Consider the following 26,351-nt stretch of genomic DNA (forward strand, 5'->3'; position numbering starts at 1 on the left):
AGAAGGTACCACCTTAGTCTGGGCCTATCTGTTTTGAATGGTCAGTTTAATTGTCATCCGAACATCCAGTCTCTGTTTGTCTGGTCGATGTCATCATCACTGTTTTTGAAGTTAGACCCTGGAGGTTCCATCTTGGGGCCAGAACAGATGTGGGGCTGACACCATCACTTACCTCACATAAAAACTTTAATTTCATTTCAGTCAAGTTTGGGAAGCATGGTGAAGCATCTGGTGTCAGATGAACCTTGACTCTGGATGACCAAAGGTTAGACCTTGGCTTCTTCCAAGTGAGAAGCAGAACAATTAATTCCTAGGTTTCCAGTTTAAATATTTTGAAGGATGTTGTTCATTTTATTAAAATGGGTTTTTCACTTAGAATGTATTTGTATGGTTTTAAAACACTTTGCCAACAACTTCCAGCAATCCTCCTGATCCTGCCTCCCAAAGTACTTGGGTTACATGCATCTGCAGCCATGGCCAGCTTTTTATATTGTGAGTGCTGGGGATTTGAACTCCAGTCCTCATTCTTTTACACTAAGTGCTATTTCCTGAGCCATCTCCATAGCTGCCTTATTTGGATTTATATACATGCTTTGTTACTTTATAACAAGTACTTCTGCTACCCTCCTTTAGAACTCAGGAGAGGAGCTGGACATAGTAGCACACACTTTTAATCCAAGCACTCAGCAGGCAGAGGCAGGTGGATCTCTGAGTTCGAGGCCAGCCTGGTCTACAGAGTAAGTTCCAGGACAGCCACGCTACCCAGACAAACCCTGTCTGTAAAAGCAAAAACTTAGGAGCAAACAGTCCAATGACTGATGAAGATGTCTTCTTTAAATCTTTCTATGTTGGTTATCCATTTTGCTACTTGGCTGACCCACCTCCCCCACCCCCCACCCCACCCCACCCCCCCGCTGGGTCTGAGTGAGGACAATAAGACAAGACTAGGACAATGACAGATTCCTAGAATGGAGTAGGGATGGTTGTTTTGACACTCCCGGGTTTCATATGACCTGCCTGAGTGCCCTCATTAGATACGGATGCCACATGGTCCTTGTGGCAGCTATGTAAAAAAAAAAAAAAAAAAAAAGGAAGAAAAGAAAAAGAAAAAAATGACCCTGGATTTAGGAATAGCCCAAGGAACAATTTGAGTATTTTATGGTCTTGTAGTGCCAAAGCCCTTTCCTTCCAAAGCCAGCTTGTCAAAGGTTAAGCTGGAGAGTAGGGAGTATTCCTATGTTCTTTCAATTTTTGTGCATGTCATAATTTCAGGAATTGATATGAAAATAAAGCACAGTTTAGAAGTTTGGGGATCATTATACCTTACGTTTCCTGCTTACTATTTCCTGTTTATTGCTTTTTGATATAAGTGAAGATTGATTTATTTAACAAGGCATGATGCTGATACTTACAGTCCTAGCACTAAAGAGACCACAGCAGGAAGTTTTAATATCAAGGCCAAGGCCAACCTGGGCTACAGAACAAGAGCCTGTCTTTTTTTTTTTTTTTTTTTTTTTTTAGTTTTAAATTTTATTGTTATCCCTAGTGGGGAAAAGCATAGTAAATTTTTTTTATTTTTGTATTACAATGCAGATACATGGGTGTGGAATGGGTTCTCCATTGACATGTTTTGAAGAAAAACACAGTAATAAAATATTTAACTAAGAGGGCCCTGAATGTTACTTGTAAAGACATCACCTTTCCCTAAAGATCAGCCCTGATTGAGGTTCTACCTACCAATGGAGAGGGGGTAACACACAGCTAAAGATGTTGGCACTTCTGTAAGAAATTTAAATAACAGGCAGACATATAGAGATTTGTAAATATATACTTGGTGCCAGCAAAACCACAAGAAGATACTGTATTTGTGGTCCAGGGAAGCTTAAATAGTTGTGGTCAAACTTAAAATTCAACATAAAACTCTCATCTGTGATGGAAGCTTTCCAGAAACTGCATGGAGGGTGTGTAAGCTACATAAACTCTTCTTATTCGGCTGGGCTTTAAAAGCCAGTTTCCTTGCTTCCTGATACTCCAGGTACCTGATGCCCAGAAAGGACACTGGGGTCCCTTCTGCTTTGTGGCTCACTCCTGCACTTCTGATCAGTAGCATCTCACCTCAGACCTTTCCATGTCTATCTTGTGTAGATGCCAATACTCCTTCTCACTGTATTGTCCTGTCCTTCTTGTAGTAAGTCCTACCACTCACTATCTGTTTATATGATTCTGTTTGTTTGTGTGTTTGTGTGTGTGAGACAGGGTTTCTCTGTGTAGCTTTGGAGCCTGTTTTGGAATTGTTTTGTTCACTGCTGTATTCCTGATGCCTTAAATACGGACTATTACACCATAGCAGGTGCTTAATAAATAGTTACTGAATGCATGAAGTGAAGTGCCTCAGAATGCTTGGATAGAGTCTAGAAAGGTCAAGTTACACCTCCCCCTCAGACTGTGAGATCAACCTGAAATACCTCAAATATCTTACTTTCTACATTGTGAAAACTGTGTAGTCCTTGATATGGAGACAGGCACTGATGGTGAAAAATAAGCTTCAGATGCACAGATACCTGACTTACACAAAGTAAAAGTTTCATTTTCATAGAAAAAAAAGTTGCACTGTTTCTGGCCTTTGAAATTGTTGAAGAGCTGTGGTGATACTTTGTTCTCTAAGAGATCAGATCTGATCTGAAGATCACAGTGCAGGCTAAGCCACTAGTTAACCAACAGGCCAGGCAGTGGTGGCACACATCTTTAATCCCAGCACTTGGGATCTCATGCCTTTGATCCCAGTGCTAAACCTGGTACTAGGGAGGTGGAGACAGGAAATGATATGGCTGACTGGACAGAGGAATATAAGGCAGGAGGAGTCAGGAGCTTACCCTTTCAGGCTGAGGAGTTGGCAAAGTACGAGGTGGCTGTGGCTAGCTCCTTTACTTCTCTGATCTTTCAGCATTTACCCCGATATCTGGCTCCAGGTTTTTATTATTAAGACCAATTAGGATTGGCGCTACAAAGACCCTCCAGACGTTGGTTGCGCTGATACGGAGCTCTTTCTAAGCACCATGAAGATTGGAGCCCAAACGCACTTATTACACGCTTTTCTGATAATGTGAATGCAATCTCTTCTGCCCAGCCTTTGGTCCTTTGACACGCTTCCTAGCTGAGGAGTCTGTTGCACATCTTCCTCTATCTGATTTCTTTGCTGTCTTTATCAGGCTATTCTATCCATCCTTCTCTGGTACAATAAACAACTTAGGTTTTTCTGAATGTGCTCCAGTGCTTCATTGCTGATGATCTGGAGCATTTGGTAGGAAGTGTACTTCATATATGATGTTGATAGTCTCTGTGATGTGCTTTTAAGTATGTGTATTATGTGTATGTATAAATATATGACATTTACCTAAATACATTCATGGAGGCTAAAGAGGGAGCCCTTAGTTAATCACATATGGCAACATATATGCATAAATATCTCTAAAATAGACACCAGAAATTGGCCATAGGACTATGGAACAAAAGGTTTAGAAACCTGAGATTCTGTTTTTAAGATTCTGCCTTTTATATTGTGCATTTTTATAATATAATGTGTTTTTCAGCTATATATTACTATGCAGCCCAGTTTGACCTGCTGATTAGAACTGGGTGCCGCCAGATTTTGAGGAGGTGCTCATGTTGAATATGCTGCTTTGTTAGGACCTGCAAGCATAGCTTCAGCCAACGTGGCAGCTGATAGTTCTGTCTTGTTGGTTTTAAAAAACCAAGGCTGTGTTGGGTTTCCCTAACACTGACTGGTAGAGTTTTACTCTTTCTATCCTATCAGTATATAGCACTAAACCTACACTACAAAATGGTTTAGAGATGTTGCATGTCCTTCTAATGTGTGCTTCTAAGGTCAAGCAAGCACCACTCATAGTGGGTTGCTATGGCAAAGCCTGTTCTCAGCCTACTGACTAGCAAATACTGAGTAAAGAAACAGAAATAGGTCTGAGGTTGAGCTCAGTGATACACTGTGGTATGGCATATGAAAAAGGCATAGGTCAATCTCCAGAACCCAGAATAAAAAAAGAACAAGGAAATAGTCTAATGAAGTTTTCCTGGACTGTGTTTTCAATCTTATGAGGATGTATGACAGGCTTGGTGATCAGGACTGGATCAGACAAGATACGCCATCAATTCTCATGCCAGTTTGCTAGACTGACCTCCAGAAAAATGTCTTCCTGTTCTAGACATAGGTCAGAATCTTCATTATTCTCCATGCTAAACATAAGAAAATCCTAGATGGTTTGTTCATTTGGCCTGGGCTTCAGTTACTCTTTATGAAGTAAGAATGATAGGCCAGGCAAGGTGATAAGTGCCTAAAATCCACACTCAAGAGACTGAGGCAAGGCAAATCTGGGCTACTAGTGAGACACTGTTTCAAAAATCAATCAAATCAACTTGGTCTGGTGTGTACACCAGGCCCATATCCCAGCACTCGAGAGGTATAAGCAGGAGGACCCAGGAGTTCAAGGTCAGATAGACACCTCCCATCATCCCCTGTAGACTGGAAGCTTGGACCTGAGTTCTCTTTCCCACCTTACAAGATGGCCGGTGGAAAGCTAAGAAGAGAACTGCAGCCAAGGAGGCTGGTGATGGTGCAGGTGCAGGGCCTCACCGTTTAAAACCAAGGACGGGGACGCCTACTGCAGCTGAACCCTGGCCTGCTTAGAGCAGTTGCCACATGCTCCTCACTGCCGTGTGTTCCAGAAAGGTCCTGTATAAGAGAAAGTATTCAGCTGTTAAACCAAGGTTGGGAGGGAAAGTCGGGGAATGTCTTGCTGTTGTCACAGAACCATTTAGTGGTGACAAGAATGAAGTACCCAGTTGGTTAACATTATCCTACCCAAGCATCAAAGAGCTGCTGAGCATCCTCACCAGGCACCACTAGATGGACTTCCCAATGCAGCTGGGCAGTGGCTTGCTACTTGTCCCTCAACAGAGTTCCTCGATGTAGAAGACACCAGAAATGGGTAACTGTGAAGTTTTTTTTTTTTTTTTTTTTTTTTTTTTTTTTAAAAAAAAAAGGAATCCTCAAACCTTTCACTGGTGTTCACTTCAAAAAGACGATACTGAGGGAGCCCAGATGTCAGGGATCTAAGGTCTTTGACGTGGACAGGGTGAAATGTCAAGATGACATCAATGCAAGGCTGATCAGAAAGCTGTGGACTTGAAAAATCTGCCCAAGGTCAAAGCTGTTCCTCAGCTCTAGGGCTGCATATACCTGCTTTTGCTCTAAAGACACAAGGTATCCTCACAGGTTTGGTGTTCTGAGTTTCTTACCCAGAACCCAATTAATCAACTGATACGGTTTTTGTTTGTTTATTCAAGGTCATCCTTGGCTACATAATCAAGTTCCAGGCCAGCCTGGCTACATAAGACCCTACCTCAAAGAAAAGATGAGGATGACAGTGGTTAATCTGTAAGATTTCACTAAGGATTAAATAAGAAAATAGGTAGAGATGTGTAGATTTAAAAATACAGGTCATAATATGTGTTTCAATGTGGAAGATTTCTGTTAGGATTATAACAGTCCTTTGGAGTTCCCTTAACAGCACACTCTTCCCTCAAAGGGCTGTTACAATCCTGGCACACAACAGGGCGATGTATCTTCCCAGGTCACCATGAAATTTTAATTGCTGTTTTCTGGAATTCATGTAAATACCTTCCAACATTTCCATTCTCTCCCCTTTTTGCTATTGCCATTGCCTTGTGTCTTTGGTTTTGCAAAATCCTGTTAGACTCACTGTGTAGGCTAACATACAGGCCCAGCCCAGAAGTGAGCCTGGCTTAGGTGACTTTTCAGAAGGTAGAGCAGGTGTGCTCACAGGCACAACACTCCAGGATTGTCCTAGAGACGGAAACTTGCCGAGCCAGGGCCTACAGCCCTTGCAGGAACACAACTCCACTTTGGAAATGAAACCATGTTGTGGGCGTTCCAGCCTTTTTCTTGCTGGCCTCCTTTCCACACCATTCCTTCTGCAGTCCCACCCCACTCAAGCCTGGCACACAGTCCCGTGAACATGCCACCTGCCTTCTCTTTCTGGCCCCATCCTTTGGCTGCTTGGTTTCTTTTTTCCACATCCTCACCCTCTTCCAGCTCCAAGTTAAATAACCCTCACAGATGGCTTGTTCCATCAGAGCTATTCAAGAACACAGCACAATGAAGTGAGGTCCAGAAGAAGCTGCCAAAGTCTGAGACTGCTCTTGCTGTGGTGGTTCAAGATGAGTTTGTCATCATTTCCCTAGAAGTCCACAGACTGGGAGCAGAAAGGCTTTCAGGTGGTGAGGAAGGAGAGGGTCCTCAGCACTGTAAGTCTCTAGCAGCTTGCAACTGTTTCTCACTTAGATTTACAAGTCAACCTGAACCATCTACAGGCTCCATTTTTCCGAAGAAGACATTGAGAGCTCTTTGTAGTTGGCAAATTTTCCCCCCATTTTTTTTGTTTTGTTTTGTTTTGTTTTGTTTTGTTTTGTTTTGTTTTAAGACAGGGTTTCTCTGTGTAACAGCCCTGGCTGTCCTGGAACCCACCCTGTAGACCAGCCTGGCCTAGAACTCAAAGATCCACCTACCTCTGCCATTTGAGTACTGGCATGCACCACCACTGACCAACTTTCAGCTTTCTCCCATTTTTTTTTTTTTAAGATTTATTTATTTATTTATTATGTATACAGCATGTATGACTGCAGGCCAGAAGAGGGCACCAGATCTCATTACAGATGGTTGTGAGCCACCATGTGGTTGCTGGGAACTGAACTCAGGACCTCTCCAGCCCCCCAATTTTTATAGCATAGAAACCCATAGGAAATGGCCATCTTGTTTGTTCAGGCTCATGGTTTGAGACCTGACTGTGCCTCTTCATGAACTTCTAAGAGGTCTAGATCCCTGCTTTGCTTGACCTGAAAGGCAGTATTCCTAACTGTCAGCACACTAGGAGGTGGGGGTGTCAGGAGGCCTATTGGAAGTCCTGTGGAGAGACAGGACCCAGAACCTCACTCTTCCCTTCCAGTCGGCAAGGCCATGCAGGCTTTTTGTCTGCCCCATCATCGTCTTCCCATCGCTCTCTGTCACTCAGCCATGTCTGCTGTGACTGCAGTGGACTATACAAGTTTACCCTTCCATTTTCCCACTCTCCTTCCTTCTGTTAGAATCACATGGGTCCAGTTAATTTTGTCCTCATTGAGTTAGTTTTTCTTGTGGGACTCAGATTAGAATATCTCTATCTTTCTTTTCCTTCTCACTCTTCAGAGCTGCAACTTTTGAAGCAGAGTCTTCTGAAGTTTCCAAAGAAGGATAGTGTGTGCTGTTCAGTACTGTAGTCTCTCTCACTTGGTTAACAGAATTTCCCTGAAGGACCTTCCCTCCCTCCCTCCCTCCCTCCCTCCTTCCCCCCCTCCTTCCCTCCTTTCCTCCCTACCGTAAAGAGCATACTGGCAGCTGATTTCCTTGAACTCTAGCATGACAGGGCAGGAAACAAGCCATGAGCCATGGTCTGGTGTGTAGTAAGTGCAAAGACCTTTGAGAGATACCTGTGTACGTCTTGTCTTAGCAACCAGCCAGGCAGGACTAGGTTCTTGGATCCATGCAGCTCACTGACTGGTCAGCTAAGTCTCAATCATATTGTATCTAGGAAAATAAAATGAATCTGAATGACAAAGCTTCTTTTAGGCCGGGTCCCCTGAAAAGTTTTTAATCTTTATTTACTTTCTGCTCTTGCATGTAACTTAGCTAAGCACCCACTTGGTTTGTGTTCATCAAAATCTTAACTGTTCATAACTATTCTTTTTGTCCTGGGTGCTTTGGGCTATCACTGAGCTAGGGAAAGTGTTGTAGCCCTTAAGTGATGACATGAAGTAGCTCTTTTCCTCCACGAGTGCCCTATTGCCCTTTGCAGGAGCACTGTTTCCTCTCTGAGAGGCCACATAATGATAGGACTGAATACAGACTTTGGAATAAGACAACTCTGAGTTTGAATCCAGCTTCATCGCCGATTTAGATCCTTGTTTTCTCTGCCATTAAGTTTCTTCTTTTGATCTTAGAAGATTACTGTGATTATCAAATAGCACAGTGCTTAGCCACTGCACTCACTACCTCACCCACACCCCAGCTTTCCAGTGAAATGGGATATTATAGCCACCAAGAAACTATGACCAGTGAAAAGTGCAGGCAGGTCAAGTGCAGTGCTGACTGGCTGCATAGAACCCCTACCCTCCACCTCTACAGTGGACTAGCTTCACACTCAATACCCAAGTGTTTCTGAGCTTTATGATGATTGTCCTGGACGGCAAGCCTACCTCCTCTCTGAGGTGTTGCTGGTACACACAGAAGTGTGAACTGTTTGCCAGAGATTGCCTCTTTGCATCTCTGCCCTTTTTTTGGGGGGTGGGGCCAGTTCGAGACAGGGTTTCTCTATGTAACCCTGGCTGTTCTGGAACTCGCTCTGTAGACCAGCTGGCCTTGAACTCAGAGACCTGCCTCCCTCTGGGATTAAAAGTGTGTGCCACCATGCCCGGCTTATCTCGGCTCTTCTTAAGGGTCCCTCCTGACATCAGATCTGATGAGAAGGTAGCCTAAAAGCCTGTCTGGTCTCCTGTGGGACTCATTTGTCTTATGCTCTCCATGTGGCCCAGAGAGAGTTGCGGGTTGTTGGAGACAGCCATGGGAAAGAAACAGCTCACCCATGCGCACAGTGCATGAGCCAGCCCCTCTCTTCTGCCCACTGGAGCAAGCTCAGTGAGGCCACTGACAAGAGTCTCCAGAACACTAAACAGGTGATGAAAACATCAGGCTAAGTCTTTCCAAGCCACACAGAAAGCCAGCTGACACCAATAAGAAATTTTCCATTCTGGAGCTGTATATACTGGTCCACCTTTGCTTCCTCTGCTCTGGCCAGAGAAGAACTTTATGCTAATATTGGCTTCAAACCCTCTATATCTTCTTGAGTGGCTTATGATATGAGAAGAACCTGAACCATTTTTCTCCACCAGAATCATCTCCAGCCTCTTGCTATCGGTTCAAATTGTGAGCTTTTAATTCTTCTAGAGGGCTAAGCCCAGCTCTTGGCATTGCACCCTTGATAGCTGAGTTCCAACATCAAACTTGGTAGCAGCCTATCTTTCCTTTCCTCCTCTGCAAGGTCCAGAATCATAAGGACTTTGAAGAATGGACAGCCATTTAACAATCCCACTCTTGTATATTTACCCAAAAGATCTAAAAACCAGTCTGTTCAAAAGATACCTTCCTTCCTATGTTCACTGCAGCAGTTTTCACAGTTGCCAAGTTACAGAATCAACTTAACTGTTCATCAGTGGATAGATAAAGAAAACACTACAGTAGTGTTAGGTGGAGCACAATAGAGGATACCCAGAATCAATCTCTGGCCTCCATACATGTGAGCACACACAGGTGAGCACATCTGTGCATACACCACACAAAAGGAAGAGGTTGTATGTGTGTGATGTACATACACAACAGAATATCATTCAGCTTTTAAAAGGAAAAACAATTCTTTTGTGTACTATAACAGGTGGAACTGGATGGGAAAGTATTATACATGAAATACGTCAGGCACAGAAAGATCCCATGGATTCTCACTTATATGTGGAATATAAAACAACAGAAATGGATGAGGGATATGACTCAGTGGTCGAGCACTTGCCTAGCAGGCATAAAGCCGTAGATTCAACCCTTGACATCATTAAAACAAACAACAAAAGATACAACTCATGGAAGCAAAGAGTACAATAGTGATTATGGGTATCAGAGACTAGGGGCTGGGAAGAATGGAAAGTTGATAACCAAAGGGTACAAAAACCTCAGTTGGGGGAGTCAGGGGAAGACCACCTCAGGTGAAAGGAATCTGAAGCATTGGGGTTTGGGTTGGTTGGTTGAATATTGCTTTTGTTTTTGAAATCCACATATCATAAATAGAAGAGTGTAGCTAGAGTTTTCCTGCCTTGCCCACAGTCAGGACAAATCTTTGTCACCCGCCAGTCCCACAGCCGCTCAGACCCCACCAAGTAAACATCGAGACTTATATTGTTTACAAACTGTATGGCCGTGGCAGGCTTCTTGCTAACTGTTCTTATAGCTTAAATTAATTCATTTCCATAAATCTATACCTTGCCATATGGCTCGTGGCTTACCGGCATCTTTACATGCTGCTTGTCCTGGCAGCGGCTGGCAATGACTCCCTCCGCCTTCCTGTTCTTTCTTTTCTCCTCTCTGTTAGTCCCTGCCTAGCCACTGGCCAATCAGTGTTTTATTTATTGACCAATCAGAGCAACACATTTGCCATACAGAACATCCCACAGCAGAAGAGTAGGAGGAAGTAGTAGTAGTAGTAGTATAGAGTGCTCAAGAATAAATTTTAAATGTTCTGATTATAAGAAAGAACATGGGGAGCTGGAGGGATGGCTCAGCTGTTAAGAGCACTGACTGCTCTTCCAGGGAACCTGGGTTCAATTCCCAGCACCCACTTGGCAGCTCACAACTGTCTATAACTTTACTTCTAGGGGACTTGACACCCTCACACAGACATACATGCAGGCAAAACACCAATGCACATAAAATAAAAATAATTAAATTATTTTAAAAAAAAGAAAGAAAGAAAATGGACCAAGTGGTGGTGGCACACGCCTTTAATCCCAGCACTCAGGAGGCAGAGGCAGGCGGATCTCTGTGAGTTCAAGGCCAGCCTGGGCTACAGAGTGAGTTCCAGGAAAAGGCTCCAAAGCTACACAGAGAAACCCTGTCTCGGAAAACCAAAAGAAAAAAAAATTGTTCTGGACCCTTGAAAGCTATAGGATGTTAGAATAGTGAGTTAAGACCAGAATCACATTCATTACTAGCTGCATCACCTTGAGGAATGTACTTCACTTCACTGTGCCTAGATTGCTTCATCTGGGTCACTGAAGTAATGAGGTACCTACTTTACAAAGTTGTGGGGGCTGGAGAGGTGGCTCAATGGTTAAGAGCTCTTGTTGCCCTTCCAGAGGACCCAGGTTCAATTCCTAGTACCCACAGGGCAGCTCACAACTTTCTGTAATCCAGTTCTAGGGGATCCAACACCCTCACACAGACATACGTGTAGGCAAAACAAGATAAAAAATAAATCATTTTTAAAATAAAAGAAAATGCAAAGTATGAACTGGACACTGGTACATGTCTATAATCCCAGCTCCTTAGGAAGCTATAGGCCAGCCTGTGCAGCATAGTAAGACTATCTAAAAAAAAAAAAAAAAAGAAAGAAAGAAAAGAAAAACAACAACAAAAACAATTAGGTATAGGCCAGCCCCAAGCCCAGCCATAAAAACCCTTCTCACAAAAACCTGATGACTGAGTTCAATCCCCAGATCCTGCCTGAAAAGGAGAGAACTGATTCCTTTGTCACCTGGAAAAAAATTGTCCTCTGACATGTACATGTACATTGTGGCACATGCATACACACACACATACACATCATACACAAAAATAATAATAAATTAAATTGAAAAATAGAGTCAGGCCATGGTGGCGCACGCCTTTAATCCCAGCACTCGGGAGGCAGAACCAAGCGGATCTCTGTGAGTTCGAGGCCAGCCTGGGCTACCAAGTGAGTTCCAGGAAAGGCACAAAGCTACACAGAGAAACCCTGTCTCGAAAAACCAAAAAAAAAAAAAAAAAAAAAAAAAATAAGAAAAATAATAATGTAAGCATGTATCTCTGTGGCAAAGTATTTGTCTAGCACAGTTGAAACCTAGGTTCCATCCCTGCACCACAGAAGGAGAAAGTAATGTAAGATTATATACACCTTAGCTAAAATAGAGTTGTAGTTTGAAGGATGGACTGAAATTGTGACTATTTCAACATAACCTTCCAATATCTATTTCTTTATTTGTTTAATTATTTTGTTGTTGGTTTTGTTTTGAGACAGTGTCTCACTGTAGTCCAGACTGGCCTCAGATCCACATTGGTCCTCCTGCCTCAAGCCTGCCAAGATCTGGAATTACAGGAATGAGCCACCATGCCTCACTAACCTTCTAGCCTTTGAAACAGTAATTCTCAACCAGTCTGTCCTAATCTGTGCATTCTACGTTCAGTGAAAGACTCTGTTTCAAAAATTAAGGTAGAGAGAGGGTAGGGAAATGGTATAGTAGGTAGGAGCACTTGCCACACAAATATGAGGACTTGATTTGAATCCCCAGGACAGACAAAAAGCCAGAGCTGTAGGAAACAGAGAAGGATTGCTGGGGCAGCTTATATCCAGGCTCAGTGAAATACCCCATCTCAAAGGCATATAGGTGAAAAAGCAAGGCACCCAAAGTCACCCTTTGACTTCCACACGGGGACACACACAAAATACCGTGAAGAGCAATTGAGCAAGACAGCCAATATCATCCTCTGGCCTCCATACACATATGCACAAGAGTACACCCACACACACATGCACAGACACATACAAAAATAATCTCGAGGCTAGAGAGATGGCTCAGCAGTTAAGAGCACTGACTGCTCTTCCAGAGGACCCGAGTTCAATCCCCAGCACCCACATGGCAGCTCACAACTGTGTGTAACTCCAGTTCCAGGGGACCCTCATACAGACATACACAAAGGCAAAACACCAATGCACATAAAATAAAAAATATATCAATTACTTAAAAAAAATAATCTCAACATTTGGGAGGTCATATTTGACTACATAACAACAAATTCAAGACCAACCTGGGATATGAGACGTGGTTTTAAAAAATAAGTGGGAAGGTGCTTGAGTTAGTGACATGCCTGTCTCACAAACATGATGACCTGAGTTTGGATCCTCAGCATCCATGTAAAAGCCAAATGGCTTGTATGTATAACCCTAGTGCTGGGAGTGGGACAGGGACGGGTAGATCCCCAGAACTCATTAACTAGCTAGTCTAGCCAGTCACTGAGCTCTGTGATGAATGAGAGACTCTGCCCTTCAAAAAGAGAAAAAGGGTGGGGGGAGGGGAATGCAATAAAGGAAGACATGAAATATCAACTCTAACCTCTCTATACACAAACATGCACTGTGTACACACAAGATAAAAATAAGTAATGTCTTAAAGTAATTTTTTTTGTTGTTGTTTTTGTTTTTTGAGACAGGGTTTCTCTGTGTAGCCTTGGCTGTCCAAGAACTCTCTCTCTGTAGACCAGGCTGTCCTTGAATTCACAGAGATCCACCTGTCCCTGCCTCTGCCTCCTGAGTGCTGGGATTAAAGGTGTGTGCTACCACAGCCTGGCTATTAAAGTAATTTTTTTTTTTTTGGTGTGTGGGGGGTGTGTTTCGAGACAGGGTTTCTCTGTGTAGCTTTGGAGCCTGTCCTGGAACTCACTCTGTAGCCCAGAATGGCCTCGAACTCACAGATTTCCGCCTGCCTCTGTCTCCCGAGTGCTGGGATTAAAGGTGTGCTCCACCACCACCCAACTAAAGTAATTCTTAAGGGGAGCTGGAGAGATGACTTGAGTGGTCAAGAGTGGGTATTGCTCTTCCAGAGGACCCAAGTTCAGTCCCATGTGAGGTGACTCAGGATTCTGTGTAACTCTAGGATATCTGCCATTAGAGTACACCTTCACGCATTTACACGTACATGATTAAAAATTAAATAAATAAATAAATAAATAAATAAATAAATAAATAAATAAATAGTAACTCTAGGATATCTGCCATTAGAGTACACCTTCACGCATTTACACGTACATGATTAAAAATTAGATAAATAAATAAATAAATAAATAAATAAATAAATAAAATCATGTATGGTTTTACACACATCTTTAATCCCAGCATTTAGGAAGCACAGTCAGGCCTCTGGTGAGTTCAAGGTCAGTCTGGTCTACATAGTAAGTGTACATGCAGGCAGAATAACCATACATGCAAAATAAAGTAAAAATAAATAATGTATATGTCTGGAATTTGAGAGATGGCTCAGCAGTTAGGAGTGCTCAGTGTGTGTGTGTGTGTGTGTGTGTGTGTGTGTGTGTGAGAGAGAGAGAGAGAGAGAGAGAGAGAGAGAGAGAGAGAGAGAGAGAGAGAGAGAGAGAGAGGTTTTCTTCGTTGGGCCCTGGATGTCCTGAAACTCGCTCTGTAGACCAGGCTCTGTAACAGGCTTATTGGTATATGATTCTGATAGAGTAGGGTGTTTTTTTTAAAAGATTTATTTATTTTGGTTTTATGTGTATCAGTGTTTTGCTTGCATGTATGAATGTGCACTGTGTGTATGCCTGATGCCCCTAGAATCCAGAAGGTGCTAGATACCCTAGAACTGGAATTGCAGACAGTTGTGAGCTGCCTGCCATGTCGGTGCAGGGAACCAAATCTTGGTCCTTTGCAAGAGAAAGTACTCTTAACTACTGAGTCATGTCTTCAACCTGATGCAAGTGGTCGTGATGGAAATTATTTCTAGTGTTGAAAGATAAATAAGGAGGCTAATACTTACCAGTCTTTCCCCATATGCTAGTCCTTTGATTGTTTTTTTAGGTAGTAGTGGGGGTGAGTGGGTAGGTGCCTTGGTTGGTTGGTGTTGTGTTTTTTTAAAGATAGGGTCTCACAGCTGGGCATGGTGGTTCATGCCTTTAATCCCAACACTCAGAAGGCAGAGGCAGGCAGATCTCTGTGAGTTCAAGGACAGCCAAGGCCACACAGAGAAACCCTATCTCAAGAAACCAAAACAAACAAACAAACAAAAAACCCAGATAGGGTCTTAACTTACTTAGTATGTATCCCTGGTTAGCCTAGAATTTGCAATGTAGATCAGGCTGGCTTCAAGCCCACAGAAATTCACCTGCCTCAGCCTCCCAAGCACATGTGCCACCACACCTGGCTACTTTGTTTAACCTTATCTTGAACTATGACAGATTTTTGTTAGCACATTGTATCTTGTCTCTAATTGCAAGATACAATAGGTCACATTAGAATCAGCACTGAACTTAATGCTGACCCATTTAACCCAGTTTAAAATGGCTTACTATATAGCCCTGATCTCAGGGAACTTCTCTATCCATATTTTTAAATGTGTTATGGAGTCTTCCCAGATAATGATGGAGTTTGGTTGGTTGGTTTTCAGAACATGACATTGAACACTAGGAGTGTAGCCTAGTAGCAGAGCATATACTAGGCATGTGTATGGCCATGAATTTAGTCCCAATCCCAGTACCAAAAAGGAAAAAAAGCATGTCCTAAGTGCTCTGGAGAGCACTCAGTCTCTCTCACCCTTTGTCTCAGTGCATTGTGCGTCATGTTTTGCCCTGAAGCAGCAGCCTCAAGTTAAAGACAAGGTAAGATGTGCCCAAGAGAACTCCGCCTCTTGAGGGCTCATTTCACGTTAGAAACTCTGCAGGCTGCTTGACAGAGGACACCCATCACTCAGCAAGTCTGCATCCCTTCCACAGGCAGCACCCCAGCAGAGGAGCATCTCTGAGTTGGCCCAGTGGTCTGTGTTTCACAACTTCAGAATGCTTGTGTCTGTATAGTGTTGCTGGTACCCTCTCCTTTATGCCTCCTGCCTGCCATGATCAGTCATCCATGTTTTCAAAGCACCCACAGCGTATGTTAGATACCACAGGTAGAGTTTACTTTGTGTACATATATACACATACCTGTCCTCAAGAGTCTTAGGAGAAAAAATCAGGTGTCTTAATGGGAGAAAAATACAAGTATCAGCAAACTGGCCAAGTTTATGGACCATGTGAACTTAAGAGGGAGTAAGTACCTTCTCAGTTGATACATTTCCATCTAAAAAATACTCGACTATGCCGGGCGGTGGTGGCGCACGCCTTTAATCCCAGCACTCGGGAGGCAGAGGCAGGCGGATCTCTGTGAGTTCGAGGCCAGCCTGGGCTACCAAGTGAGTTCCAGGAAAGGCGCAAAGCTACACAGAGAAACCCTGTCTCGAAAAAAAAAAAAAAAAAAAAAAAAACTCGACTAGCTACAGCAGAAGTAGCATATGGTGACAGTAAGACAGATGTTCTACAGTGCATGCCTTTGTCCCATCTACTTAAGCTGAGGCAGGAGGATTGGAAGTTCAGGGCCTTGAACTGGATAGCAGGTTCATGGCCACCTTGTTTAACTTAACAAGACACTGTCCGAAAATCAAAAATAATAAAAAGGGGCCAGATGTTACACTTCTTTAATCTCAGCACTCAGAAGTAGACAGATCTCTATGAATTTTTTATTGTGATTTGCTTTTTAAAAGCTTAAAAACAACTTTTTAAAGAACAAAAGTAATGCCATTTAGTCTGTTGAAAGAACTAAAGCTGGGTGTGGTGGTACACAACAGTGATCCTAGCACTGAGGCAGGAGGACAGAGAATTTGAGGCCTGCCAAGTACTGGGATTAAGGTGTGTGCCACCACTGCCCACAGAATTTTCTTTTAGTAGGCATATAAATCATTTTAAGTTAGAGTCTCTCTACATAGACCTGGCTGTCCTGCAACTCACAGAGATCTGCCTGCCTCTGCCTCCTGGGTGCTGGGATTAAAGGCATGAGCCACTATGTCGGGCACAGAATTGTTTGAGGAAAAAAAAAACTGTTTATTTAGATAATAAAAATTACTTAGAGCTGGGCATGTGTGCATCCCTTTACTCAAAGCACTCAGGAGGCAGAGGCAATCTGATCTCTGTGAATTTGTGGCTAGCCTTCTCTACGTAGTTGAGTTCTGGGACAGCCAGGGCTAGGTAGAAAGACCCTGTCTCAAAAAAAGAAAAGAAAAAAAAAGGAATAAAGAAAAGAAAAAGAACTGAACTGTAAATAGGATCAGAAAAGATAAACAAGCATAGGCCTGTAGGTACCGAAGGGCTAACACATAGCTATTAGGTTTCTGTGGGACTCCTTACTAGACTAAAGTCCTGTGAGATTAAGGATTGTTGTGAATTTTGTTCTGTCTTAGGTACTCAGGATATCTAGCATAGCTCCTGGCATGTGACATAAGTTCTTAGGAAAGCTTTATGGGTGGGAGCTAGCAGGGCAGGATAGATAAAGACCAATTGGCTTCTTGCAAAGAAAGACTTTAAAAACAAGCAGTTACTTCAGAGACTGAACCAGGAGGATCATGAGTATGAGACCAAATTGTGTTCCATAGTGAGACTATCTCAAAGGGAGGGAGGGAGGGAGGAAGGAAGGAAGGAAGGAAGGAAGGAAGGAAGGAAGGAAGGAAGGAAGGAAGGAAGGAAGGAAGGAAGGAAAGAAGTTATTTTATCAAGCTTAAAGGAAAATGAAGGGATGAAGTGATTGCATAGGCAAAGTCAGTATGGCCTGGAGAATCATTTGTAAAATTTGCCAAGTCACAGAAGGAGCAAATGGCAGTGGGGGAAGGGGTCATTGCCTGGAGCCTGGAGTCAAGGGTTAGGAAGTAATAGAAGTACAGTAGTGGTGACCTATGTGGAAGTCATGATTGCGCAGAATAGGGAAGCATTGAGAGGGTCTAATTTGTTCTGTAGCAAGGCTGGGCCTAGGGGAGGTCTCTGTCCTGACTTTTCACAACCCATCAGCCTGAAAGACATAAAGCAGCAGTGTATTTGTCTCTGTCTCTGTAAGGCATATATCCTCCTTTGAGGAAAGAAGAATAAGAATTCTACCTACCTGAGTGCTGTAGGTACTAAGTCTTGTTTACCTAGTATGAATATGACCCTTACTCCACTGAAACAAGGACCTTGCAGTTCCTGTTGAATCCCAGGTCCCAAACAATGATACTTATTCATACAGTAGGCACTTAATAAATATTTGCTGATTGAATGTTGCCTGTGTTGTCAAATGCTACAGATGACTCAAAAAGGACATTCTCTCCCCACACAGAATAAATAAAACTAGAACAGGTTTGGTGAAGGAGCCCTGTGTCTAGCTATCTGGAAGGCAAATAAGAATGGGGCTCAGAGTAACTAAATCAGTGGTTTCAACCTTCCTAATGCTGCAACCCCCTAATACAGTTCCTCATGTTATGGTGACCCCCAAACATAAAATTATTTTTGTTGCTACTTCATAACTGTAATTTTGCTACTGTTATAAATCGTAATGTAAATATCTGATATGCATATATCTTAGGCAACCCTGTGAAAGGGTCATTTGACACCCTCCCCCCACCTCCCCAAAGGGGTCACGACCCACAGGTTGAGATCCATTGGACTGGAGCCTGATTCTGTCCAGAACTCACTCAATGTGGCAACAGATAAAGACTGTCTTCCCCGGGGGCTGAGCTTGCAGCCTCCCCTGCTGGTTCAGTAAGAGAGGGCCCAGTGCCTGTGTTCCATGTTTCAGACCAGCTGAAGCCAGCCAGACCTGAAAGGATTGTGTTGGCAGTACCCGTTTCCGCCCCAACCCCTGCCAATGTGGGTGGTTGCTCTGGAGCACTCTGCAGGGGAAGCAGGATTGGACTGCAGCCCAAGCTACTGCTGCCTATAGTCTGCCGTCTGTGGTGCCCTAGCTGATGAGAGTACACCTTGCTGGAACAGCGGAGCTCAGAGCTCTGAGTGAATAGTTACTTTCCCTGGGGAAAGTTTGTGAAGAGTAAGCCATATTCTGCCCCAGGAAGCTCAGGTGCCTAGCCGAAAAGACCAGGAAATTCAGGTGGGTTGAAAATTCAATAAAGGGTGTTTTCTCATCATTACTTCTCTATCAGGATACCTGGGGCAAAGATCCTGCTGAGCCTTATTTAAGGCAAATCTACTACCCTTGACACCACTATAATGGGCCAGGATTTTGGCTTAAGGCTGGATTTTTTTTTTTTTTTCTGATAGCTTTTATTACTAGTGGCATACTTGCCCAGGCACTTAGGTCCTTTCCAGAGTCCTGTAGAATGCATGTATGCCTGTGGTTAGGTCCGGGACTTTGGAGAATAGGAAGAGAGAAAGGACTGCTAGAGAGAGGCCGGACCTTCTCTCCACCAGCCTACCTGCTCAGCAGCCTAAGTCTAGCACCTTAATTGTGAGTTAAGACTTAACAGCAGTGTCAGTAGCCAGGTGTCCTCCAGCCCTGTTCCCGCCTTGCCTGAGTCCAGCTTCTAAACTTCTCAGTGGTGTAAGGCACCTCTGAATAGAATGAAGCAGAGAGGAAGAAAAACAGTAACAACCACTCATTTATTAAGGTACTTCCTGGGCCAGGCACCTTGCTAAATATTTGATATGCATTATACCTTGTACATCAGAAACAACTTGAGCAAATAGAGGCTCTGAGAAAGTAACTTGTCTTTAGAGGCACAGATAGGAAGTAGCAGTTAGTACCTCTTTCTCAGTGGTCAAGTTCCCACACCTTTGAATCTTTAGCAACCTTACTGCTACCCAATCCTTCCCCTCACTCTTTGCCACTTCTTGTCTATCAGCCTTTAGGAGACTTGCTGCTGCCATGAATGTGTGTGTGCATGTGGTACGGATGGGTGTGGAGAACAGACAGACATCTGTGCCGCCTGACTGCTGACAGTTCACTCTGCCTTCTCTGAAAAAACAGGGAAGGGACCCAGGTCAAGGATGCAGCAGCTGCTGTGGGTTAACTAGTGCTGTTAGCACTTTGTGTGTGACCTGTTGACCCCGCTCTTCACCTATACAGGTCAACCATAGGGTCTAGGGAGGGCTAGATATAGCCATTAGAATCAGAGGTAACCAAGAAGTGGCCTGTGCTTGGCATATTGCATAGAAATGAGGCTGTGTTGGGGTAGGGATCAGGAAAGAGAGGCTGTTTGGACTGACCCTTTAGACACTGTATGCCCAAGTTATTAGCGATGTATCTGGTACAGGACTCCTGGTTTTTCCTCTGTCTCATCTTGGTCACCCAGCCCAAGTCCAGCTTCTTCCTCTCTCACTCCTCCGACCCCTGACCCTCTCTCCATTTTATACCTGCTTCTTCTGACTCAGACTATGAGTGTGTGTCTCCTGGTCCTAAACTACTGCCTCTGTCTTCATAGTGATTGTGCATCCTGTGGCCAGTTTCCCTCCTGCTTCTTGAGTCTGCTCCCTGCCAGGAAGCCCCTCCCCCTAGGAATGTGAATAAACTGTTTCCTCTGTCCTCCTAGTTCCAGAGGATTCCCTGTGTGGGATTCTTTATTTCTTGTATCTGAATTTTCATTGGCAGACCCCCTTCTCAAGCTGACCCACCCTTGGCTGCTACAGAAGTAAGGCTGATCCCACATAGCTACAAGTTCCTGGTTCGTGGAAACACATTTGTGTGAGTTCAGTTTCTTGTAGCCAGTCCTATAGGCTTGGCTTATTAAAGATGATAATTAACCCATTGCTAATTGACCTCAGAAGCCAGCCAAGCAGCCTGTATTTTACCAGCCTTGGTGGTAGATTTGGAGTCTATTTTAAGGTTTCTTAATAATCTCAGCAAGACTTCACTTTTCCTGTCTGCATCTCATTTGCTCTAAGGACATTTTGTAAAATTAACAAGCTATAAAACTTGATTGAAGGCTTCAACAAATGTGAGAATAATTGGCTCCATTTAGAGAAACAAGAAAAACAACCTGTAAACTTAAGTTTGCAGGGGAAAACCCGTGTGTGTGTGTGTGTGTGTGTGTGTGTGTGTGTGTGTGTGTGTGTGTGTGTGTTTTGTTTTGTTTTGTTTTGTTTTAACCAAAGGAACGATGGTAAGTTGGACTTTTAAGACAGAAAAAAAAAAAAAAGAACTGGCTTGTGGTGCAAGTTCTGATTCCCCTAACCAAAAGTCTAGTGAAAGAAATGTTGCAAAATAACTAGCTGCTGGGACACGCTGAGCCTTTCGTTCAGGAGTTTGCTCCAGAGGCCTGTCAGCATTCCAACCCTTCCTCTTATTTCCTGCCTGGTCCAGGTTTTCTCCCTTCCCCAAGGCTGCTGTGAGGTGTTGCATCTTGGAACTCAGCTTACATCAGTATGTGATGCTTGGTGCTTGGTCCTCTTTATCTCTTGCTGTCTTCCACCTTTCATAAAGTAGCATCAGTTCCTTTGCTCTTTCCGTGTAGACCGCTACTCAGTTTTCACCAGTCTTGCTTGTCCATCTCCCCATGTAAGATACCCCAGACTGTACACCAAGCTTCTCCTGTGTCAGTCTAAAGCTTTCTTGTGCGTTTCTCAGGGCCTGCCTCTCAGCCCCTGTCCCCACCTCATTACCTGCTCACATTATCTCTCTCTAAGGAACTGAGCCTGGGACCGAACAGGCACTGATATCACCTCTCCACATCGCTTTCAGTTTTCCTTTCTGCTTGGTGTTCTGTATGTGTGGACCTGATGGGGTGATAGATAGCTGGAGCCCTGAAGCCTCGGGTTTCGGTTCCTGCTGCTGATGGGGAGCTGCTTTAGACAACCTTCAGGGAGGTAGGAAGGGGCTTTCTTAGGGTGCTTTTCTTTCAGGTCTTCCCTGACCTAACCCCAGTTTTCTCTTCAAAGCAAGAATGATTCATTCAGAGTTTGGTCCATTAACTCTGGAGTTCTTGGTAGTCAGCCACAAAGTAAGTCTTCCTCCAGAAGGGCAAGGACTGCTACCAAAAAGGTCCAGCCCTGCTCTCACAACCCAGAGAAACTCTGTCCTACCTAACTTTCTCCTCAGAAAAATGGAGAGTTTGCCCAAGTGGCAGTGGACGTACCGTTTACATTCTCTACTTTTCATTGATATAAAATGGAAAAATATACTCATGAAGGCGTTGCTGTGGGGATTATATTATGGATTTCATCGGCACTCCCTCCTCTCCAAGCAGAGAACCTTCAACCCTTTAACCTTTAACCCCTCTCCTGCCAGGAACTTCATTGCTGAGCAGAGATCATCCTGGAGTTTGCTTTTTAAAGCAAGTGGTTTGAAAGGCTTTCTCCATCTTGATATATCCCTTAACATATTAAACTTTTTTTTGTTGTTTTGTCCCTTTCTGATTCAATTATTAGAGCCCCTTTGTGTGGGGGAATATTCCCAAGAGCCTTCTGTAGAATCCAGAGTCAAGAGAGCTTTGTTTTCATCCCACCCTGTGGCAGAATGCTCTCACAGTCAGCCCTGCATCTTTGGGCAAGGCCTAGATGTTCTGCTTATGGTCTTCCCAGTTTACAAAATAGCTTGAATACATTTCTCACTGCCACACTGTACTTTAAAAACCCAAGAATACTGTGTCCAACTTTATTTGTTCTTCCCGTGGTTGGATTACAATGAAGAGAAAACACTCTTCCAAAATATGGGTAAATCATCTCTATATAAACAGGTAGAATCCTTTTTGGACTTCTTGACTTCAAATTAGGCTACCCTAATGGAGGAGAGCTCTTTGAGCAGTCACAGTAGTGTCATTGCCCTTAAGGGCAATGATGAATGAATGACCAAAGCAGACAAAACTCCAGGCAAACTAGGTTCATTCTAAAAGGTATGGAAATGAAAACTGGAGCAGTGGGAGTTCTTTTCGCTTGTCTTTCTTCATGATAGTCCCACTGAACCTCTAAGGATGTGCTGCAGGCAGGCTCAGGATGTCTGCGCCCCAAGCTCCTGCTGTGCCCTGGAAATCCCCATCTCCAGGAGTCCCACGTCCACACATGTGGCCTTTCTCCCTCTTGGCCAGGAATCACACTGCTTCCTGAGCCATGTACCCACCCAGGGCCTGCCTTAATGACAGAGGTGTTTCTTCCCACTTGTGTGAGCATACACCCATAAGACACTGTCTTCTCCTGGGCAGGTTTCTGCTACAGATTGAACTGGGGCTCCTGTGGCCCTTTCACATCCAGGTGAGCCAAGCACTATTACTGACTCCTCTCTCTTCTCCTCACTCCTTTACCCTCTCCACCCCACTCAGTGGCAGCAATCTCATGCCAGAAAGGAAAGTCCTGGATCCATTACATAATTCTCCATAGTGCAAGCAGTAGCTGGGCCATAAGGTCAGAGGTCATAATGGGGTCAGGTGGCTGACACACACTGTAACGACAAGGTGGTTAAAATTAGACCACAGAGAGGAAACTGGCAGTCTTGTGGAAATGCAGAAGTTTCCTCTGCAAGTGAGAGACTGGGGATGCAGGCAGGCCACTGTGCGTGCTGCCTGCCAGGCTATTACTCATTTCAGCTCTGCTCTTTAATGCCTTCTAGCCCCTGCTTCTGTATTTGTAGCCTTCCTCATCACATGTTTCAATACACACGATGGAACCATGGTTACCTGCCCTGACCCAAGGCAGGACCTTCAGGGAGGTATCCAGGATCAGGCCCCTTAAGCTCAAAAGGTTCTAAGACTCTTCAGGGAAGCCTCTTACATGGAGGTGGTCAGATACTTAGCCTACTACTATGGTGGCAATAGCCACAGGTGAGTGGCATCTGGGCAGGGGAGAAGATGGCAGACAATGAAGTTGTGGCACAGATGACTGGTGTGCATGCACTCTTCCTGGCCAGCCATATGCCAGAGTGATGACTCGTTACACCTTGTCTTGGAAGACATGGCTCATCCTGTATCATCTGTTCCTGTGGTCTCCAGTGAGTTTCTCTGTGCCCGCCAGTCTTCTTCCACGAGCCTGTGGTGTGCCCATTTTATTCTCATAGCACCCTGACAGGGAAACGTGAGAAGTACAAAATGTGATCTTTGGCACCTTCTGAGTGGAGGAGCTGGCATGTACAGTGGTGAAATGATGAGCCTAGACAGTCCAGTCTCTACAACAGCCCTGCACTTGTCCTTTCACATTCAGAAATGAGGTTTAAAATAGGTCTAGGGGTGAGTGGGGCTGGAGATTTGACTCATCAGGTGAGAGCACTGACTGCTCTTCCAGAGGACCTGGGTTCTATTCTCAGCACCCACGTGGTGGCTCACAACCATTTGTAACCCCATTTGCAAGGGATCTGACGCTGCCTTCTGGATTCCTTGTGCACCAGGCATGTATGTGTTGCACAAACATACATGCAGGCAAAACACCCAAGCACATAAAGTAAAATAACATTTCAAAATGGGTCTTAGTCGTGCAGTGTGTCCTGGAGTCACTGCTGAAGGGGCTACCCTTTGTGTCGTGTCTGACCATTATGGTGTAGAAATGGCCCTCTACTATTTAGGTGCACGTCGAGAAGCCAGAGAGTAAGAGAAGGGAGGCCCCAGTGAGGAGGAGGAGGAGGACGAGGAGGAGGAGGAGGAGGAGGAGGACAGCACACACACACACACACACACACACACACACACACACACAGCACGAGCACAGAGAGAGGTGGAGATGTGCATATGTGGTCTTGCAGGGAGGATTCCAGGCTAGGTGACTGTGGACACTTCTTCATGGGAGACCTTTACCAGTCTGACAGTTGCTCAGGATCATAAGTCACACCTCAGCTAAATCAGCCACAGCTTCTCTGACAGCACTGTCATCTGTGCTGCTGTAGCAACCTGGGAGCAACTCACGTGAACCCTGCAGGGCAGAACCTTGGTGAACTCACCTGCTCTGCCCAGTCTTCTCCTCCTGATAATTCCCTGCCCAGTTCTCAGGTCAGGCAGCTTCCATCCAGCTGAGTTCAGAATGACTAAGATGCAGCCGCCAGGGAAGCTTATCTTTCAGTCTGCAAGTTGTCCTGGAGGGGGTCTGGAGAAGGGCACCAGGGGTGCTGGAAAGCTGTGATCTAGGGTAGCCAGCCTGCAGCAGTCCATCCCTCGTCCTGTTACCGCTCTTCCGAGCTTAGGAGTGATTTTCTTGCTTTTGTTTTTTTCATAACAGGACTTTAGTAAAAGAAAAGCACAAGCCCTGAGGGCACCTGGCATTGGTCTTGAGGTTGTCTGCTGCCCCAGGGATGACCTAAGCAGGGCCCTGGTGACTTCCTTCCTTCAGAAGACCTTGGTCCTTGCTTGCCTCCGTCCACACGCACACTCTCGTTGTTCATACTGCCTCCCTCCCCAGTAACTTTGACACAATTCTCATGTGCCCTGCAGCCAACAGTCTCTCATCTTCATCTCCCTCTCAGAAATGCTGTTTTTCTTCTCTCCCTCTCGCCCTGTAGGTTATTGCAGCTGACTGCAAAAGGGTCGCAGTACTGAAGTATTTTCTGGAAGCCCTTTGTGGACAAGAAGAGCCTCTGCTGGCGTTCAAGGGTGGAAAATATGTGTCAGTGGCACCCGTCCCAGACACCATGGGAAAGGAAATGGGGAGCCAAGAGGGAAAACAACTGGAAGATGAGGTACTCTTCGGGAAGAGCCCGTATGGCAGAGGGAAGGGCTCCCCTTCCCCCATGCCCCGATCCCCAGGCTGGAGCTTCTCCTTGGGGTTATTTATAACCTCGTAGTTCAGTGTCTGGTGACATGACAGCCGACTTCTCAAGAGTGCACTCTGCTGGTGCCCCTTCCTGCCAGTCCACCCCATTGCCTCCATCTACGAGTTCCAGATGCTTCTTTTTAATGTTGCATTGGAGGAAAGAGTTTAATAATGTTCAGCTCTGGAGGCTTAGGAAAGGCAGTAGAGAGAGGGGTGTTAGGGTTCAGGCTGAGGATCAAGTTTATAGATGTGTGGAGCTCAGCACAGCACAGGCCTGAACTCCAGCCTCCGGCTCAGGCTCACTCACGTACAGGAAGAGCTGACATTGCTGGCCCCATGTGGAAAATCACCCCTCCCCCGGCCTGCTCTCCCTCTCTTCCTCCCCCCCTCCCTCCCTCCTGCACATCCTGATGTGATTAAGGAATTCTCCTCTTGTTTGTTTGCCCTTGGTTTTTCCTGTAGCCCTTGCTTCACTCCAGACTCGTGTGCGTATCTGTGTGTGTGTGTGTGTGTGTGTGTGTGTGTGTGTGTGTGAGAGAGAGAGAGAGAGAGAGAGAGAGAGAGAGAGAGAGAGAGAGAGAGAGACGCGAGCGCATGGCCACACTATGTATGCATGCTTACCTGTGTCCCCGCCCTGCAGGCCTCCTTGGCAGTTGCCCTAGGTGCATGCATGTCTTTCTGGGGATGGTCTTTGATGGTCATCTGCGTGTGCCCAGTTTGTGTATCAGTTTCAATGAACATTGCTGCCAGTCCTCCTGCGGTCTGGGGTTCTGAGTAAATGTGACTGTGTGGTGGAGATGGAGCATGTGTGCATTGAGCTTCACTGTCAGCTTCCTTGCTGTCTGTCTGGGTGCGGGTAACTCTGTCTGGGTCCATGCACACATCTCACTTTTGCCTGAAGTTTGGCTCGTTCCTTCTTTTTACCCCATAGTATTAAAGACAGGGGCCTTAGGTAGAAAGAAACATGGGATGGAGGGAAGGGACGGAAGCAATTCTAGCCAGAGGCCAGGTCACCCATAGGCCAACACAGTCATTTGGCCCACAGCAGTCTCAAGCGCCCGGTGGAGCAGGGCGGGGTACAGGGATGAAATCAGCAACAGGCCAAGGAAGCCAGATGTCAGCTGGAAGCTGTCGTTTAGGATCTCAGGCAGTGATAGAGGGCCACCTTTGGAACAGAGTTTTCAGAGAAGCA

At 44.9% G+C, this 26,351-nt stretch overlaps 1 protein-coding gene across 4 annotated transcripts in view; it reads left to right on the top strand.

Moving 5' to 3' along the window:
• The window catches only part of Smg6 (SMG6 nonsense mediated mRNA decay factor), a 249,559-nt gene that overhangs the window by 199,974 nt on the left and 23,234 nt on the right, over positions 1-26,351 (top strand). For all 4 annotated transcript variants that reach the window (XM_028866719.2, XM_037201489.1, XM_028866720.2 and 1 more), the window contains one exon: positions 24,909-25,085. In XM_028866719.2, coding sequence (XP_028722552.1) covers positions 24,909-25,085 — 177 coding nt within the window. The remainder of the gene's footprint in view (positions 1-24,908; positions 25,086-26,351) is intronic.

Source organism: Peromyscus leucopus, chromosome 8b, assembly GCF_004664715.2.
Source record: "Peromyscus leucopus breed LL Stock chromosome 8b, UCI_PerLeu_2.1, whole genome shotgun sequence".
Lineage (NCBI taxonomy): Eukaryota > Metazoa > Chordata > Mammalia > Rodentia > Cricetidae > Peromyscus > Peromyscus leucopus.